Source organism: Eptatretus burgeri, chromosome 1, assembly GCF_056783735.1.
Source record: "Eptatretus burgeri isolate ZD-2024b chromosome 1, Ebu_testis_v1, whole genome shotgun sequence".
NCBI lineage: Eukaryota > Metazoa > Chordata > Myxini > Myxiniformes > Myxinidae > Eptatretus > Eptatretus burgeri.
The window spans coordinates 48,029,155-48,047,815 of NC_140961.1; the positions used below are offsets into that span (position 1 = coordinate 48,029,155).

The 18,661-nt window shown below is 43.1% G+C and overlaps 1 protein-coding gene across 4 annotated transcripts in view; it reads left to right on the forward strand.

The window, feature by feature from the left end:
* Positions 1-18,661, forward strand: part of ALAD (aminolevulinate dehydratase) — a 38,744-nt gene that overhangs the window by 10,024 nt on the left and 10,059 nt on the right. For 3 of the 4 annotated variants that reach the window (XM_085882984.1, XM_085882968.1, XM_085882976.1), the window contains exons 2-11: positions 584-698; positions 7,642-7,692; positions 7,926-8,022; positions 8,126-8,261; positions 8,629-8,712; positions 8,930-9,018; positions 9,677-9,732; positions 9,837-9,924; positions 12,777-12,863; positions 17,056-17,185. In XM_085882984.1, coding sequence (XP_085739110.1) covers positions 586-698; positions 7,642-7,692; positions 7,926-8,022; positions 8,126-8,261; positions 8,629-8,712; positions 8,930-9,018; positions 9,677-9,732; positions 9,837-9,924; positions 12,777-12,863; positions 17,056-17,185 — 931 coding nt within the window. In that variant the 5' untranslated portion in view covers positions 584-585. Of the gene's footprint in view, positions 1-444; positions 479-583; positions 699-7,641; positions 7,693-7,925; positions 8,023-8,125; positions 8,262-8,628; positions 8,713-8,929; positions 9,019-9,676; positions 9,733-9,836; positions 9,925-12,776; positions 12,864-17,055; positions 17,186-18,661 lie in introns of those variants that run through there. The other variant, XM_085882977.1, reaches the window with a different exon arrangement.

Genomic DNA, 18,661 nt, shown 5'->3' on the forward strand with positions numbered 1-18,661 from the left:
GGTTTATCTGTGTTTCTCACATTGATTCACACAAAGCCCCCCCCCCCCAACCACCACTCCTCGATCCACCACCCCTCCCACCTCGTGCTCACACCCTGGCACAGCCAGCACAAGCCGTTTTTGTTGTTGCAAGTCTGGCATTTTGAGATGGTCGCCTTTGCTGAAGAAGCAGTCATGATTGATTGTTGGGTTTCCATGGAGACATTGGCTAGCTGTGACTTTGCTAAATTAAATAAAAACGGAAGGTTTCTTTGTCTTCGTCACTTTGATCCACTGTCTGACTGAGCTTTTGGTTTTTGAGGATTAACCACCCGATTTATTTATTTATTTATTTATTTATTTTTACATTCCCCATTGTTATGCTGGTTGTTCGCCAGGTAAAACCAATTCGACAAACCGGTTCTTAACATTGCCACACCTTGTTTGCTACCTGTGCTCATTCATTCGATAACCATGACGAGTCGCAAAGTCTTTTTGTGTTAGTTTTACTTTTGAATCCGTTTACAGTATATCGAATCAAAAAAAATAAATAAAAAAATAAATGGATTCATTCTGTGCCTGTCCATGTGCGTTGCCCTACTAGACATGGACCCGTGCTCGTTGCTGCAGAGTGGATTTCAGCATTCCGTGCTGCGCTCGTGGCAGGAGTCTCAGGCCTCTCTCCACGCCGAACGCTTCGTGTACCCCATATTCGTCACGTGAGTGCTGGCACGTCGCCGTGCTCGGGCTGCTTGCTTTTGTCCCCCTCTGGAATGCCTGGCAGGCTGGGTCCTGCTTGTTCGCTGTTTATGGTGTACCGTCTTCTATGCTTTGGAATACCCACCCCCCAGTTTTGTCGTGCGGAGCGTTTGTTTGGATAACCGATCAAACTCTCTGCTGAATGGTTTCATCATGTGGATCCACAATAAGTCCACGATGTTCAAGACTTGCAAGATCCATTCAAAATGGTCTCAACTCTGATCATCGTCTCATCTTTTGGGGGCTTTTCTTCGGGTTTTAACTGTAAGCCAAGAAGGCAGCAAGTAATTAAGGTCCTTATTAATTTAGATTAGCCATTGCTGTCATTCGGTATTGTCACGTGACGTAAACTGTGTGCACAGTCGTACTATGTTGTGCTTGAATTTGGCCATTTCTCAGTGTTTGTCATGTGGTATTCCAGAATGCACCGTGTATTGAAACAATGTGCAAGGTTACCGTGAACTTTACAGTTCACCCGATTATGGGAAGAAAAACGAAGCAATTGGACAAAAAGTACAAACCAGGGGATGGATACAGTATTGGGCCCAAATGACGAATTCTCGATATGTTGCTTTCACATGACAAACAAGTACAATGGCTGTGGCATGCAGAAGCTTGAAAAGGGGGGGGGGGGAATCAAAAAAAAAAAATCTAAAGCTGTTTCCAATATGCGCTCATTCCCCGAATGAGAAGTTCTACGAATGAGGTGTTCATGTGCGCTTAACAACTGCAGTTTTTTTTGTGCAACGTAAACGTGAATGTGTGTGCTTGTTTTATTCCAAGATCTTCAACAATTTGACATTTGTTTCTGAATATAATCCAGAAGTTTAACCAGAAACAAGTACAAATTTAACTGCATGCCTTCTCATGCACCCACCGCTCGCTGCTCGTCGGGTCTTCTCACCCAACCACTCCATGCATGCCCATTGCCCGCTCCTTATCGGGTCTTCTCGGACACCCACCACGCCCTCCTCCTTCGGGTCTTCCCACCCACCCTCCGCCCTCTCCTCATGAGACCTTCTCCCCTGCCCATCATCCTCTCCTCTTCGGACCTTCTCGCCTGTCCACCCCTCTGATCCACCCCCTCGCACACCCACCTTCTCACCCCTCTGGTCCACTCCTCACATGCCATCATCCCACACCCTCGCTTGCCCACTGTCCTGGTCCACCTTCTCGCATTCTCATCGTCCTGCCACTCTGTTACACCCTCTAACACTCTCACAATCCCACCCCTCTTGCTCCCACCATCCTGCCCATCTGGTCTACTTCTCGCACGCCAACCCTCCTGCCCCTCTGGTCCACCCCTTACATACCTACTGTCCTGCTCCTCACCAAGCCCATTCACCTCCCTCTTCATCATTTGAGTGTTTATGCCAATTTTTCACCCATTGTCTCGGGTTCATCGAGGAGTCTCGACATGTTCTGTATTACATGGTCATGGAGATTGCAGTATCATGAGAATAACAAAAACTTGGCGTTACCATTACAAACTTGCACGCTTAGATGAACTCGTAATCCCAGCATTAGGCATTCACAATATGATACTCGCTATGGGTGGATAGTTTGTGCATTACTTGCTGAAAAAAGTATTGTCTGTGTTTTGCAAGAAGATTATAGATGTTTGTGTGGTGTCCTTGTAAAAAGTTCCAGATGGTCTAAAGAGACTAAAAGTCTAAAGGGTACGTTCCAATAGTATTTAGGGTCTAAAAAGGTCCAAAGTTGCACATGGTTGATGGATTTAAGTAGATTAAAGCTGTATAACATGTCAAAAGTGTGTAAGGGGTGTAAAGGGAGTCTAGGGACTTGAGAGGTGTAAAGGTCTAAAGGGTGTAAAAAGTGCAAAGGTAAAGGGGGTCTCATGGTTCTCATGGCTCTAAACTCTAAAGGGTCTTGGGCATATTATGGGTCGATAGGGTCTACAATGTCTTTGGGGTCGAATGGGTCTTAGGGTTCTAAAGGACCTGGTGGTGTATTTAGGGGGCCTTAAGTCTTCTGGATCTTTAGGATGTAAATATCTACCAGTATCAAAAGGGGTCTCAGCACTCTCAAGGGTCGAAAGATTTAAAAGGTACGTTCCATTGGTACGTCATTAATAGATGTAGTCAGGGTGAAACCGACGTTCAAACAGTACATAATTAAGAGAAAATCACGTGGGTCAACCGAGGCTTCACAGATGGTTTTAATCAAGGACCATGTTTTTTGCTTTTAGCTCACTTGGACTTTAGATATATAGAGTACTGGATATATGTAGATTAAATTTACCATTAATTTTCAACAGCACCTCTTTTGTGGTCCTCACATGGTCCTCACATGGTCATCGCAGGGTCATATAATATATTGCGAATGCAGAAGAATGATTGGGCGCACCAAATAATGGAAACCCAATTTTTTTTTACTTTAATTACTAGAAATACACAATTCCTGGGGGGTGGGAGGATAGTGGGGGAGGTGGGACAAATATATTTTATGCCATGGTTAATAATCCCCCCTGTCTACAGTAGAGGTCAGTAAACCACTTGTACTATGACCTGTGTGTACAGGCAAAGATCGTAAGGGGGGAGGTGGGGGTGTGTCCATGGCCTGACCCTGGGTACTACCATCACGTATGAAAAATTTGGTGGCAATAAGCCCAGCCCTGTTTTTTTTTAAACAAATATTTATTTGTAACACACACACACACACATACACATACACACACACACACACACACACACACACACACACACACACACACACACACACACACACACACACACACACACACACACACACACACACACACACACACACACACACACACACACACACACACACATATATATATATATATATATATATATATATATATATATATATATATATATATATATATACACACACATACACACATACACACACATACACACATACACACACATACACACATACACACACATACACACATACACACACATACACACATACACACACATACATACACACACATACACACACACACATACACACACACACATACACATACACACATACACATACACACACACACATACACACACACACACACACACACACACACACACACACATATATATATATATATATATATATATATATATATATATATATATATACACATACACACACATACACACATACACACACACACAACACAACACACCACAACACACACACATACACACATACACATACATACACACCTACACACACACACACACACACACACACACACACACACACACACACACACACACACACACATACACACACACACACACACACACACACACACACACACACACATATATATATATATATATATATATATATATATATATATATATATATATATATATATATATATATACACACACATACACACACATACACACACACACATACACACACATACACACACACACATACACACACACACATACACACACATACACACACACACATACACACACACACATACACACACATACACACACATACACACACATACACACACACACATACACACACATACACACACACACATACACACACATACACACACATACACACATACACACACATACACACATACACACACATACACACATACACACACACTTTCAGCAAGATAAGTGCACATTTGTACAAGGTAAACCAACAAAAACGGACAACATAAAAATTGGCTTTGAAACAACAATACAGCAGTTGGAAAATGAAGCATCGTACAAACACCTCGGAGTAGAAGAGTACCACCAAATGTCACAAACAAATGCACATAACAATCACCAAATAATACCCATGTAAAACGAAGTAGATCCTGAAAACTTACCTCTCCCAAAGAAACAAAATCAAAGCCATAAACCAACTCTCAGTACCAGTGTTCCAATACACCCGTGGAATAATAAAATGGCCCCAATCAGAAATCAATAAGTTGGACATCAAAACAAAACAACTCCTTACCATCCACAAAATGTTCCACAACAACCAGTGCATCCCGAGAATATACCTGCCGAGACAAGAGGGAGAGAGCGGCCTGATGGAACTCAAGCAGGTGCACAGAGTGACGAGTGTTGGACGAGCTGAGTAAATGAAATGCTCAACAGACCATCGGATTCAATTTGTAAACAAACATGTAATGAACACAACAAACCTGAAAAAGTATCCCCAACTCCCCTTGCAAGGAATTTCCAAAAACAGGTGTGAAAACAAGATACTGCACAACAAAATAAAACTGCAACAAATACAGCCCCAACAATTGCAAGAAAGACAATAAATATATATATATATATATATATATATATATATATATATATATATATATATATATACATACACACACCAACAGCTGGGAGAATGACAAAAGAGCAGGAAAATGCAAAAATGATTGGACAGAGTTGGCATAGACAAAGAAGGCTCATTGGAATGGCTAAGAAGAGGTCATCTCAACTGGGACGGAGAACGGATAATAACAAGAAAGATGTCGTGCAAAGTACGAAACTTGCGAAATTCATAAAACAAATTTGACCTTAAAAATAATTGGTGGTTGAATTCAGTTACAGGAAATATATATCCTTTTCAAATTTCAAGTCAATCAGATGAAAATTGAGGATTTTAGAAATCTCACCAAAGTTGTTGACCTTTGGCCTATGTTGACCTTTTAACCTTTTGACCTCAAACAATAGGCTTCTTGCTGATGACAAACTCTACCATGAGGTGATGTTTCGTGAAGATCAGTTTAAAATTGTGACCTGTAGGTGATAAACAACAAAAAAAAACAACAGAATAACGCACGCAACCAACTAATATAGTTGAAAAATCTTCGATTTTCACAAGTAATAAATGCCCAAGATCAAGGACACTACACCAATGGATGAAAAAAGATGGTGGGACTGAGCTAGATGGACAAGTGTACATTCTGCAAGACAGAAGTAGAAAGTACTAGTCATCTGCTTTCGGGATGCAAAAACGTATCAGAACAACTTTACACACAACGGCACAACAAAGTGTGAAAAATGATTCATTGGCATCTCTGCTAAAAATTCCAACATTCCAATTCCAGAAAACTCATGGAAAGATGATCCAAGGGCAATCATTGAAATTATGGACGTGTGTGCGCTTGCTCATGTACGACCAAACGATGAATTCTTTCTTTGTTTCGTGCACAAATTATCCCAAAATTAAACTTGTCACAAATTCGTTTCGTGGGCACCAAACCACTGAACACAACAAAGTTCTGCATGGTATTCTACCACGCAAATTTCAACAACAAAGTTCAACCATGCAAATTTGTAAACCCTACGAATCCATCCACAATGGACCATGATCCCGTCGAGTGTGAACATGGAAAACAAAGCCTTGCACCCGGACATGGTACTCGGGAACAAAAAGGAAAAGACAGCATTGTTGATTGAGATGTCAGTACCCAGCGATTTTGGCTTAAATAATGCAGAAATCAAGAAAATGACCAAATACCAAGATCTCAAAAATGAGATCAAAAGATCTTGGAAGCTGAAGAGCATCGGAATTGCACCATTGATATAATTATCGGAGCAACAGGAATAATAAAGAAAACCTCACTGAGATTTTGAAAACCATCCGTGGGACTATCACCACAAACAAACTACAATTGGAGGCAGTCCGGGGTTCGATGACCATCTTGAAAAGAGCCCTCAGAACAAAACTCTGAGAACAACAAAATTGAACACCTAGGTCCATGAACTGTGATCCCTTATTGGAACAGAGGTGGCTACTTTGAGTCCTGGGAGGACTTCGTTCCATCTACTGAAACCCACAAATGGAGATGTCCCTCACTCACTCACGCTTGCCTTATCTTTCATGCAGTAGGATTTTCGTTCCTATAGTTACCTCCGCCACCGAAGGTTGGCGGAGCTTAGGTTTTCCCCTTGTTTGTTTGTCTGTTCATCATTCTATGAACAGGATACTTCACCATTGAGAGATAGGGCCAAAAACAATATACTGTATCGCACGCTATCTCAAAGTTGTGCACCGATTTGGATGAAACGAGGACGAATCTATTCGATTTTGGCAAAGATCCAGATCTGGATATGAGAATTTTTTTTTTTTAATTTTCAAAGTGATTCTTCACTATTGAGACATGGGGCCAAAAAACAATATATAGTACGATATCTCAAAAGATTGTGGATGGCCTGGCATGAATCTTGGTGGATGGCTTGGTTATGTGACGAGAACAAGCTGATTCGATTTTGGCGGTCTGGATCCAGATCCGGCTTCTCAACGGGACGCATAACGTAAACTGTTCATCCCGGCGGATGTATGCGCTGTACCGCGTGCCGTTCTAGTTTTCATCAGTTATAACCACAGAGGCACAAGCTGTTGACTGCCTGTCATGTGAAGGTTTTATTGTTGCATCCTGTAAAAAAACCTTTTCCCTCAATTGGCCTGTTGTGCTTTTGGCAGTTGCAGCCGTCAGTACCTTGAGTGATAGGACTACTATATTTGAGGAAATTATTGTTGTTATAGAGGGCTCTCTGTGGCTTCATAGGAAGGAAAAATCTTTCAGCCAAAATCAACTGCACGGACTCCTGTAACAATAACGAACCCAAACCGGCAGCACTCACTTTCCCAACAACTCCTTGATTTTTTTTTTTTTTTTGTCATCCTTTCCAAAGGCAGGTTGTTCCCTGCAAGCTCATCCCATTCCCATAGCCTTATCAGCGCTCGTCTCCCAACTTAGTCGTCTGGCCCCAAGAGATGTTGTGACGTTTTTTTGTTGGTACAACTTTTGGGTGAAATAATTCAATGTTTATCTACCACGTCCTCACAAGTTGCAAAAACTAAGCACCTCCATGGATCCACCTTTCCCTCCTGTAATGTTTTCAATAATATTTCCATTTTTCCAACCAGGGATGACCCCGATGCAGTCGAGTCAATTCCCAGCTTGCCAGGACAGAATAGGTGAGCGGGATGTGAAGCCTAAAGTAATTTTGGACGGAGATTTTAACATGTGATTGTGTGCATTCACCAGCGTCCCGAACTTGTGTAAATGTGTCATTTTATTTTATTTTTTTATTCTTGACAAGTATTTCACAACTCGCCCACCCCCAACTTGTAATCACCACATCATTTGCATGTATGAAGCATTGAAGCTGTATTTGACTTCACCAGTTAATTGAGTAGAGTGTGTGTAGGCTCGGAGTGAACCAGCTGGAGTGTGCTCTCCAGCCACTCGTTAACAAAGGCCTGTGTGCAGTGCTGGTGTTTGGTGTCCCAGCTAAGCTGTGTAAGGTGCGTATTGTTACGAATGCACGTTTTTCTTTTTTAAACTGCCGTGTCATGTTTGCCTCTGTTCATCGATTTTTATTTTTTTTTTTTTTCTTTCTGACTGCAGGATGATCAGGGTTCCAACGCCGACTCCCCCGACACTCCAGCGATACTTGCTGTACGGCGACTTCGTGCGTCCTTTCCCAACCTGCTGGTCATCTGTGATGTCTGTCTTTGTCCCTACACCTCCCATGGACACTGTGGTATGAGCCTTGTTTGGGAATACCTCTCCCCCACCTCCACCAAGTATTTTAATCTACTTAGTCATGAGAAACATCAAATTTTATCTGATGAGTGCTGTCTGAAACTTCCTGCAGTAAATGGTTACATAAGCCCATTGTGGCATATTTATACTTTTATAAAGAGACATTTATGATTGGTTTTGGGGTTTGCCCCATGCCCCATCTTGAAATCGTAATATGTCGATTGTCTCTACTTTGGAGAGCCTGGGCTCCTTAGTTGTGTCAAAAACTTTCATTGTTTAAAATGATTAACTGCTTTATGTGAAGGTCTACAAAATGCACTCTGTGTGAAGGTAGATATTGGTTGTGGTTGCGCTGTGTTTGGCAGGAATTCTGCGCACAGATGGTACGGTGGACACTCAGGAGAGTTGCCACAGGTTGGCGGAAGTGGCGTTGGCTTATGCTAAGGCTGGTAAGATGTAAGCACGATGTTCTGTCATTGTCATGTTGCATGAGAAATGTACCAAAGCTCAGGTGTTTTGCATTTAACTCACAGCCACAGTGTTGTCACTGTTAACTGGAATAGGGAGGAGAGGGAGCAGGTATTTGATGATGATATGGTGTCTGCAATTATGTCATGGAGGTGGTGAGTGTTGCGGATGAGTACTACTACCTTTGTTGTGATTCAGGCTGTCATGTGGTGGCCCCCAGTGACATGATGGATGGACGGGTGTCGGCCATTAAGCGACAACTTATTGAACATGGTCTGGGAAACAAGGTGGGCAATGGTTAAATGCTATAACTCACCTACACGAAACTTACCCTTCCTCATCAGTGGTCTTTTTCATCCACACTTTACGACTTTGCTTTGGTAATTCCTCTGCACCCTCTATTTTCCCCTCCCCCTTCCGCTGTTTTGATGTCCCCCCCCCAATGGTGTATTTGCCCCCACCACCCCCCCATTCTATTTTAATATCCCCCACCCTCAATGTTGCATTGATTACCCCCCCTCCCCCCAATACTTCTTTGATATCCTCTGCCCCTAATACTGCATTGATACCCTCCACCACCCCACAATACTTTGATACTTCCAACTCCCCCAATGTTTTGATATTTCTCCCCCATGCTTTGTCCACCGATGGTTTTTGGAATCTGTGAGCAATTGAAGTATATTGTCCAAACCAACCCATGCAAAACCAATTGCCATGAACCCAGTAGGCTCCTGTAATTGTCCTACAAAGTTTGGGTTTGTGTTTTTGTTTGAATCCTAGTTTTCGATTGTGTCAAAGCTTCAATTTGCATCCTCATGAGAATCCGATGAATTCGAATGAAGAGCTGTATGCATGTAAAATGGTGTTTATGTCATCCTTTTGGGACAATTGCCTTTTGAATCTTGGTGGGTGTAGACTTTCATGTTTATACGCTTTCCTCAACAGGTGTCTGTGTTGAGCTACAGTGCCAAGTTTGCTTCGTGTTTTTATGGACCGTTCCGGTGAGCAGTTGGGGGAGGAAGGGTTCATGCTAATTGATGTTTTTTTTGGGGGGGGGGGCATTGTTATATTCATCCGATTTAAACAAAATGTTCTGTTGTTGTAGAGATGCCGTGCAGTCAGCTCCGGCATTTGGAGACAGACGGTGCTACCAGCTGCCCCCTGGAGCACGGGGCCTCTCACTACGAGCCGTGGTAAGTTAATCTGTCCTTATTTCCCCCATCGAATGGAGCGTTTTTGGATTGGCAAATTAGAAATGAACATTCGACTGTTACGTTAAAATTGTTGGGAAATCGCTTGGCAGGAGCTCGCAATGAGCACATGTCATCCAACTCCAGGTTCATCGCAAGTACTCCTGCCAATTAGGCCTCAACATAGCCATGCAACTCGACCTCGTGAACGGAACTCGTGGAACGGAACGTGAACGGAATTGAGATTTGCTCCAGAGTCCCCTCACAATCGATTAGGTTTTGAATCCTTTTAGTTTGTGTTTTGTTTTGTTTCTACCTGGAATTTGTTTCACAAAATTGGGTTTGCCTGATTTTTAGTTACCAATTAATCTCTGCCTCCCTACTGCTTTGATGCTCTACAACCCCACACTCCCACTCACGCTGCTCTTATACTCCCCCAACACCACTACCCCCATACCCCCACCAACGATGCTGTCTTCGATTCTTGATTCGGCCACAAATTGGCGCACTTCTGCTTCGTAGGCAGAGCAAATGCAGCAATATCCACTCTGCGATGCGGAGTCGATGTACAAGTGGAAGTGAATCGCAAGGTCACTCGGCAACAACATTCATTCTCCCCTGATTTTTTTTATTTTATTTATTTATTGTTATTTTTTTGCTGCTGCTTCACATTTTCCTGTGGATTCAAGTTGTGCAGTATGTTGAATGAGGGGAACTCATTTCAAACATGTGCAACAAATGCTGATGTTTGGGTGGGGGTGGTGGGCGATGCATTTGAAGGGAAATTGTAATTTATTTCCCTCTGCGACTCGCATCAGGGTATCGTTGCATTTGTTCTGATTTTATCCGCTGAACGTTGCACAATTTTCAGTTCTCGTTCGAATGAATTGCTGGCATTGTGTGCTTATGGCTGACCATTTGTTTGCGAATCGAACTGCTACCCAGTGGGTCGGTAATTGCAAGAGCGACGACGTGAAAAAGTCTGACAAGGTGCTCGAATCTGGGAGTTATGTCGCTAACATCTTTCGGTTACAATTTGAGTGATCTTTTAAGATCCCCACTCGCTTGTGCATTTCAAGTCACCTTGTAAACACAGTTTCAACATGAATACCTGGAAGCACATCATCACCTGCAAACGTTCGGCGCTTTTGTGTTTTTGTTTCAATCTATTAATATCGCATCCTCGAAATCTCAATTACCGGATTAAGCCCTACTCAACCCAGCCACCGAACCAATCCTGAACAAATGGTTCGAATCTGTAATCAAACACATTGAAATTGTTAGTTGCCCAGGATTCTGGATCTTTCAAAAGTTCAGTCCGGTGCTTTACACCCTTGCAGTTGTCGTGCGTGAAAGCAAATTCAGTGCATAAAACCTCCTCCAGTGGCAAAAGCTCAACCGATTGAAACTGAAACCACTGAAAATATACAATTCCTGGGGGGGGGGGGTACACTACCACTGAAAACGTGACTCCAAATTGCAAATGCAAAGTAACTCTCTTTTGTTCTGCTGCCCTGCCAAATGCAAAGCACACTGGAAGCGTGTTACTGTTCCACCATCATTATCTCAGTCGCCGGCTGAGGAATTTGCTGTGCTTTTCAAAACGATAGTGTTGCCATTGGCAAACGCTCTGGGACGAGCTTTCCACCGATTACGATGAAATAACGGAATTTTGTTCGTTGTAGCCTCAGTGTTCGTCCTCAGTTTGCGCTTGTTCACAAGGATATGGTGAACGTAATTAAGTTTCTCCAACTAAAACTACCGCAACTACTACTTTGGACCTGATTTGTTGAAATACATTTTGCTTTCTTGCTACCCTCCTTCAAGCTATTACAAACGTATCATTTGGTCAGTTACTCGGTCCGTCGTTCAGCCTCCCTTTAACATCGCTGTGACTTCGATTCTGGAAAAGATCTCCACCAGGCGTGCATAATTTATTACCGCTAGGTTCAGACTATTTCTCTCTTACCCTTTGTTTCTAAAATTGTGGAACATTTCTTTTACCGAATGACTGTAAACATACCGTTCTGAGAATTCGATCTGGATTGAGCAGATTCCCAGTGTAGAAAAATGTGTTCCACAAACTCTTTTTGCTCCGACGGACAGGATGATGCCTGAAACATCAGCTTGATGATCAACTTCCCCTCGATTTTCATCCATTGTTCTACCGGTCCACCGACGTGGATCGACAGTCACCTTCATCAGTAAGGCTCGTTCTTCATTCATCACCCAGTTGAATTATTTTGCCGCAATATTAATCTTCATTGTTACGTTAAAGAGACTCAAATTACATGGCCTTCAATCCCCCCCCCCCACCCACAAAAAAATCTTCATCCAGCACATTGAACCCCCAACCCCCCAAGCCTCAAATGTATTGTATTGGAATATATTTTTTTGCTTTTGTTCTGGCCCAATTCCACCTGCACGCAGTTTGTCATTCTTGAGGCATGTATGTGAGCTGTTTAAATTTTCTCGAGTGCTTGTGGTTCTGTGCCCAAAAAAATGGTGCACAGGAAGCTCACTTGACTTTGAGCTGTCTGCGATTCTTGATCCGGCCACAAATTGCGCACTTCTGCTTCGCAGGCAGGTCGCAAAGTGTGCTGACCATCTGAGACATTAAGCCAGCACCCCCATATGCTTGTGTTGATTGCTCGTGGACATCTATCATAGAATATGTAGGCAAGATATCACCGGCTCTCTGGCCAAATTCCAAAATTTCCACTCGACCTGTCTCTCCGAAGTCCAATCCCTGAGTTTTTGGGCACCAACACACCATCACCACCTTGGACCATTTCAGAGCCTGAAACTTGGCCAGGGTAAGGAACATTGACAACAGCTTGCGGTTCTGTTTGTAGGAAAGAGATGTGCGTGAAGGTGCAGACATGCTCATGGTGAAGCCAGGATTACCGTACCTGGACATTGTACGACAAGTTAAGGACAAGGTACGTATCGCGGAATCTCGCAAACCTACCGTGTGTGTTTGTTTTTAAGAAATGCGTGCAACTATTCTCAAGATTCGATGCAGGTGGAGGCCGTTAGGCCCATCGAAGCCTGTGCTATTATTACCGACTCATGGTTGCTTGCCTGTGCTCTATCCTTTTTAAACGCTGAGCGTCAAGCAAGGAAGCAGCAAGTACCATTTTTAAAGTCTTTGCTTATGACCCGGCCGAGGTTCAAACCACTGTCCTTACAAACTCGGAGCAGTCGCTCTCACCATTATGCCAGGTAAAGATTAGTGAATACATCCTGCAGCATGTTCATGTTGACTATGGTTGTGTATTATATTTGGGTTTTTATTTTTAACTTGAGAAAACGTATGGAATTTTGATACATAATCAGCAGGATATGATTACCATAAAGAACTGCAAGAGTGAAACGGAGTTGCACAGAGGAGCAAATTATAGTTGCTCTTTTGATGCATCAAATCCAACAACTGCAGATAACTCTTCCTGTTTCAGAGACGTCTTGTTTGGATTCTTGTTCCACAATGGCCCGATATAATCAACGTCATTGTAAGCCTCGTCTTGCGGGTGCTCCCCAACAAGCTTGGTAAACTCTTCTTTTAAATGGCTTCACCGCAGCCATGTTCGCACAGGCAACTTCTCCCCATGCTGAAGCAGAAGATGAAGGCCGTGAATCATGTTGAAGTGGCTCAGCCGTCACAACCTTTTATGTGACTGAAGCTGCTTTGCACATAACCCTATATTGAAGTGTTGGTCCACATAGACCATGGGAATGGTTTGCTACATCGACCGCTGAAACCAAACCGGTAAATCATCTTCCGTCTGTTTACATCTGCCGAGACAACTGCATTTTTATCATGCCAAAGCGAATTTTTTGCAAGATATGTCAGTTAGCTTGTATGTTTTTTTTTTTTGTTTGTTTGTTTGTCTGGAATCATGTATCGATCACTCTGCAGAGCACAGTTATCATTGGAAATGTTTGTAACTTCGCATATCAGAGGCCTATAGAGGTCCCTTTCTGTGCACAAAATTTTTAAGGTTAAAGGTCACTTTGTCACAAATCAGGGGAGTCGACGAAACCCTTATTTTTTGAGTAATTTTGATCGGATCGTCTTCAAACTTCATGGGAATATAGTTCATGGTCTGGCGCTCAGCTGATTAATTTTTGGTGGCGATTGGCCTTGACCTTCATGGTTAGCGCCTCAGGTCAAACATATTTGACCCCAAGGTCAAATTTTCAAGTTTTAGGAACCATATCGTGTAGTACCTCAAATTGAACACCTCGATGAGTGCTTTCTAGATATGTCAAGCTTGAGATATTATGACGTCATTTGGTGAGGTTATGAGGAAAACGCATATTTTTCATGGTTACTCTAGAACGATTCTCATCGGAATCTCTCGTAGGCAGATATTCCTCAAGGAGTCGCTCCTGGTGGATAGCAGCTCTGTTCACCTCAGTGTGACCTTAAAGAAGTCACATGTGGTCACCTTTTGGCAAGATTAGCACTTGGCACTCTGCGGGTGACATTGGTTTATTTTTTTTCTTGGTTTTCACCGTGGTGGTTTTTACCTCAACTTCTGCTTGCACATGTTAACGGTGTCTGCACCGATATCACGAGTCACACCTGTCATCAATTTGCCAGCTTTGACTTGAGCCTCGGCAGCAGGCTTGCTCTCGAGCAGTCAAGCCTTCACGTGAAGTACTATGTCTTTATTTTTGGTTCACGGGTCAGTAAGTGACCACTATATTCGTTATGGGTGTCTGTCTGTCCCGAGCATAGCTCCGTGGGTTTTGATCCGATCCTGATAAAATTTGGGTGTGAGGTTTATATCATGATCTAGTTGTGTTTTCCTGAGTGGGCGTGGTGTGCCCATTATGGGCGGAGCCACGACCAAAAAATGTGTGTTTTTAGGGGGTAGCCGATTTCAAGTTACATCTTCTCTGAGGGGGTTTGTCGAATCTGGCAGGGGTTTCGGTATTTGGTTAGCCCAATGGCACCTGCATAGCCCCACGGAGCTCAATTTTTTTTTTTTTCATTTTCGTCCCAAGGTCAAGGTCACGAACTTAGAAAATGTCAAAAAAAATCAATAAATTGGGCATTGAGCTCCTCGGGTTTTCAACTGTTTCGAATGAAAGTTGGTATGCAAGTAGTGCTCTTCAAGTACTACAACTTTCATCATTTACGTTTTTCCCGATTCCCGCCAGTTTGCCCGTGGCGTCCCCTCGGAGGTCAAAAAATAAAAAAAGGCGAACCGTGTACATTGCTCGTGAACCATCGACGTCTCCAGACTTGTAGAATTTATTTTCATGAAGTCGGATGAACATTGTTGCAACAGGGTGTGTGCTCTCGGTGAAGCTAAATAGAAAGACATAATGAGTTTTCAGGGTTACCCCCTTGGTTGGCTGAACCAAGGTGTGCTGTATTCGGAAGCTCAGACAGGAAAATCTCATTTTAAACATTTATTTTTGTTAAGCCCGTGGCTCTTTCTCAGGGCACTCGTGTCTTGTCAAACTTGTTCTTTCATATTGTCTTTCTCTGTTGTGAAATGAGCTTCAATATGACACCCTTGATGTAGTGCCACACCTTCAATGTCATCTTTTGATTATGAGCTGCCATGTCTTTTGCTCCAAGACATATCTGTATGTCTGAAATGTCTGTCCTAAGCTTATTACCTTGCGGTTGATAGTCTGAGCAAGAGTAGTATACATTGTTCGCAAGGAAAGTATGTTTATATGTATGTTTGTTGTACGTTTCATTACTCCTACTCCTCCAAGAAGATTTGATCTAGGAAGCTGAAACCTTCATGGATTAATGAGGGCACCCTGAAGTTGTGCATGTGCAAGTTTTGTTTGATTCCATCAAGTTTTGAAATACAAGCAATTTTTTCACCCATCTTTGTATTTTCTACCTTTGGGAGGAGAGAGGGTGCAATTGGAATTATCAGAGATATATATAATCACAATTAATTATGTATGCACATAAGCAGTGCGCATGTTTTTGTTTCATTGATCGAACCCAGGTTATTAGCTCATCTAGAATTGGAATTCCAGATAAGGTATTCTCATCATGGTACTGTCCGTCTCCTATTTCAACTTCTCCAGCCAAACTGGGCTGGGCCGATCCGACTGAAATTTGGCAGCAACATTCCACTCCTGACTGGTAACAGGGATTGCAAAGCTCGTTCCGGTCACATGACTTGAAGTAGGTCAAAATGGCCGACTTCGTAAATTTCTTCAAAAATCTTCTCCCGACCCACCATTTAGAATGCTACCAAATTTGGGTTACAATATTGGGCCTGGGCCCAGATAAGCTAAAGGTCCAGTGGTCCTACTTTTATTATTAATATTTTTTTGTTCTTTTTATTTTATTTTCGGGAGCGATCGAGGCAGCGGTCTGTTGCCGATACACCGCCCAAATAAAGGGATGGGTCAAAAGAACGTGGGGCATGCTTGAAACAAGATTGCCCGCAGGGCGGTACTCTGATAGTCTTTCCAATGCAGCATTATTAAAAGTTGCATGTTTCTTATTTAGTTTTTGCTGATCTTTGAGAAACATTTGCATTACTGTTGTTTGCTGAAGCCTGGTATTGGTTTAATGGTTAAGGTGGCTGGCTTCAGATCTTAGGGTCTTGAGATAACACCAGGTGGGTTGACTCAGCTTGTCATCCTTCTGAGGTCGGCAAAATGCGTACCAGCTTGCTGGAAATTGGGGGCACTGCATCAGTGGCACAGCCGTGCTCCCAGCAATGATGCAACCAGCACCCCACAGGCTGCATACAAAGTGGTGGTGATTGTTGTTTGCTAAGTTGAAAGAACAGTGCAGAGGAACCTGCCTCTAAGTAAAGGTAGTCGAGTAATTCTTCCAATCTCATTACCAATTGTGCTGAATTCCACCATTGCATCTATGAAGATTGCTCGTCTTTCCATAGGCACTCGCCTGAAATGTCTGTCCCAAGCTGACTACCTTGCGGTCGCTTGTCTGAACAAGAGTAGTATATATTGTTCGCAAGCCTGATCTGGGACTTGCCAGGTGATGTACAGTTTTGTTGTGATGGGGTTACAATTGTCTTCCTTGTGAGAAACCCAGTGTGCTTTTATCATGAACATAATGCCTATCTTTCATTTTCTCTTTGTAATCGAATGATCCTAAGCTCTGTTTTGTGTGCGCAGTTCCCATCTCTGCCGCTGGCAGCATACCACGTGTCTGGCGAGTTTGCCATGCTGTGGCATGCTGCGCAGGCTGGAGCCATAACCCTACGGCCTGCTGTCCTTGAAGCTATGACCTGCCTCACACGTGCAGGTAGGGCCTAAGAGAGAAGGTGGAAGCCCTGGTGGGAAATCCAGCACACATTGTGGATGCTGGTTTGTCATTGCGCTGCAATGAATTCATTAACAAAATGCTCACCAGCAGCCTGAGTTATTTTGTTGCTTTGTCACGCATCTTGTTACCCGACATTGCCCCCTCTTGCTGGAAGGGACATTTGTGTTGTTACTGTAGCATGACCACAACCAAAAAACTTAAGTGCAAACATTTTTTAATTGGTAAGAAGAAGAAGAAAAAAAAAATACAAATCATTGTGTTCATTTTGACAAGTGGATTTACTTTGCAGCAATTATTATCATCATTATTATAAGATTATGGACCTATGACCTTCCTGAACCAAGAATAAACAACTTTGTTACTTTGGCAATAATAATAGCAGGACAATTTTAATAACACACAATGAAAATAACTTCCTCCTGCTGGCATGAAACAAGGATTTCAATCGGATCCAATCCCAACTACAATTGCACTGTAGAGCAGTTGGCTTCTTGGGATAATCTTCAAAGGGCTCTTCCAGACTATCACGAAGATGGACGTGCATATAGATGGATGTTAGTCCGAATTCATGTTAATATTGTCGTGGTACTGGCGGTTGAGGTTAAACCCCTGACCCAATTTGTGGTGAAGGGTGGTTAACACTGCCAGCCCGGATAGCCGAGCGGTTTTCCTTAGGAGGCGAACGCGTTGATCCTCGGAGATTATAATGTGCGCGGGAGGGGTAGGGCACAATGGTGGAGCGGAGGCACAGATGGATGCACGGGGGGGGGGGGGGTTATACTTGAACCACACGACAAATACACGGACACATCAACTTAAAATTAACGCGGGAATTTAATGACAATATAAATATTTACAAGGGGATAATGAAAAATGTAATAATAAATGTGAGATAAATTAAATCGAAAGTTGAAGCACCTCCACACAAACTTGAATACAGAAAAGGAGGAAATGAAATAAAAGAAAATCCCTCCCTTATCCTGGAAATTAGCTTGGTCCAGAGATTGTCTTTATGGAACTGGGAATCGAGGCGCTTCATTCTACACGTGTAGATGCGCCCCAAAAAATGGCGTTAAGCCACTCTCTCGCAGCGGGGAAAACGTATGTCGTGCAATATGTGAGCGGTATTCAACACCAAGGCTCGGAGACCCCATGCAGCTGCTTCACACATCAATCGTCCTAACCGACCCGCTGTTTCACATACACGAGGCTCGGCATCTGTCTCGTATGACCAGCCAAGAGCCAATGGCCAGCGTTTTGCTCAGTACACGAGCCAAATCGCCTCAGCACGAATACGAGAATTGTGCCGTCGTCTTCATGCGTCGAAGGAAAGCCAGCCGTAAAGCCCTGTTTTTACAGGGAATCTCCTCGCTCCGTTCTCTCTCGACCGCGTGCATCCCTTCCACTGAACTGAACCACACCGAACAACCGTTCCACCTCTGAGGTGTGGCTTGC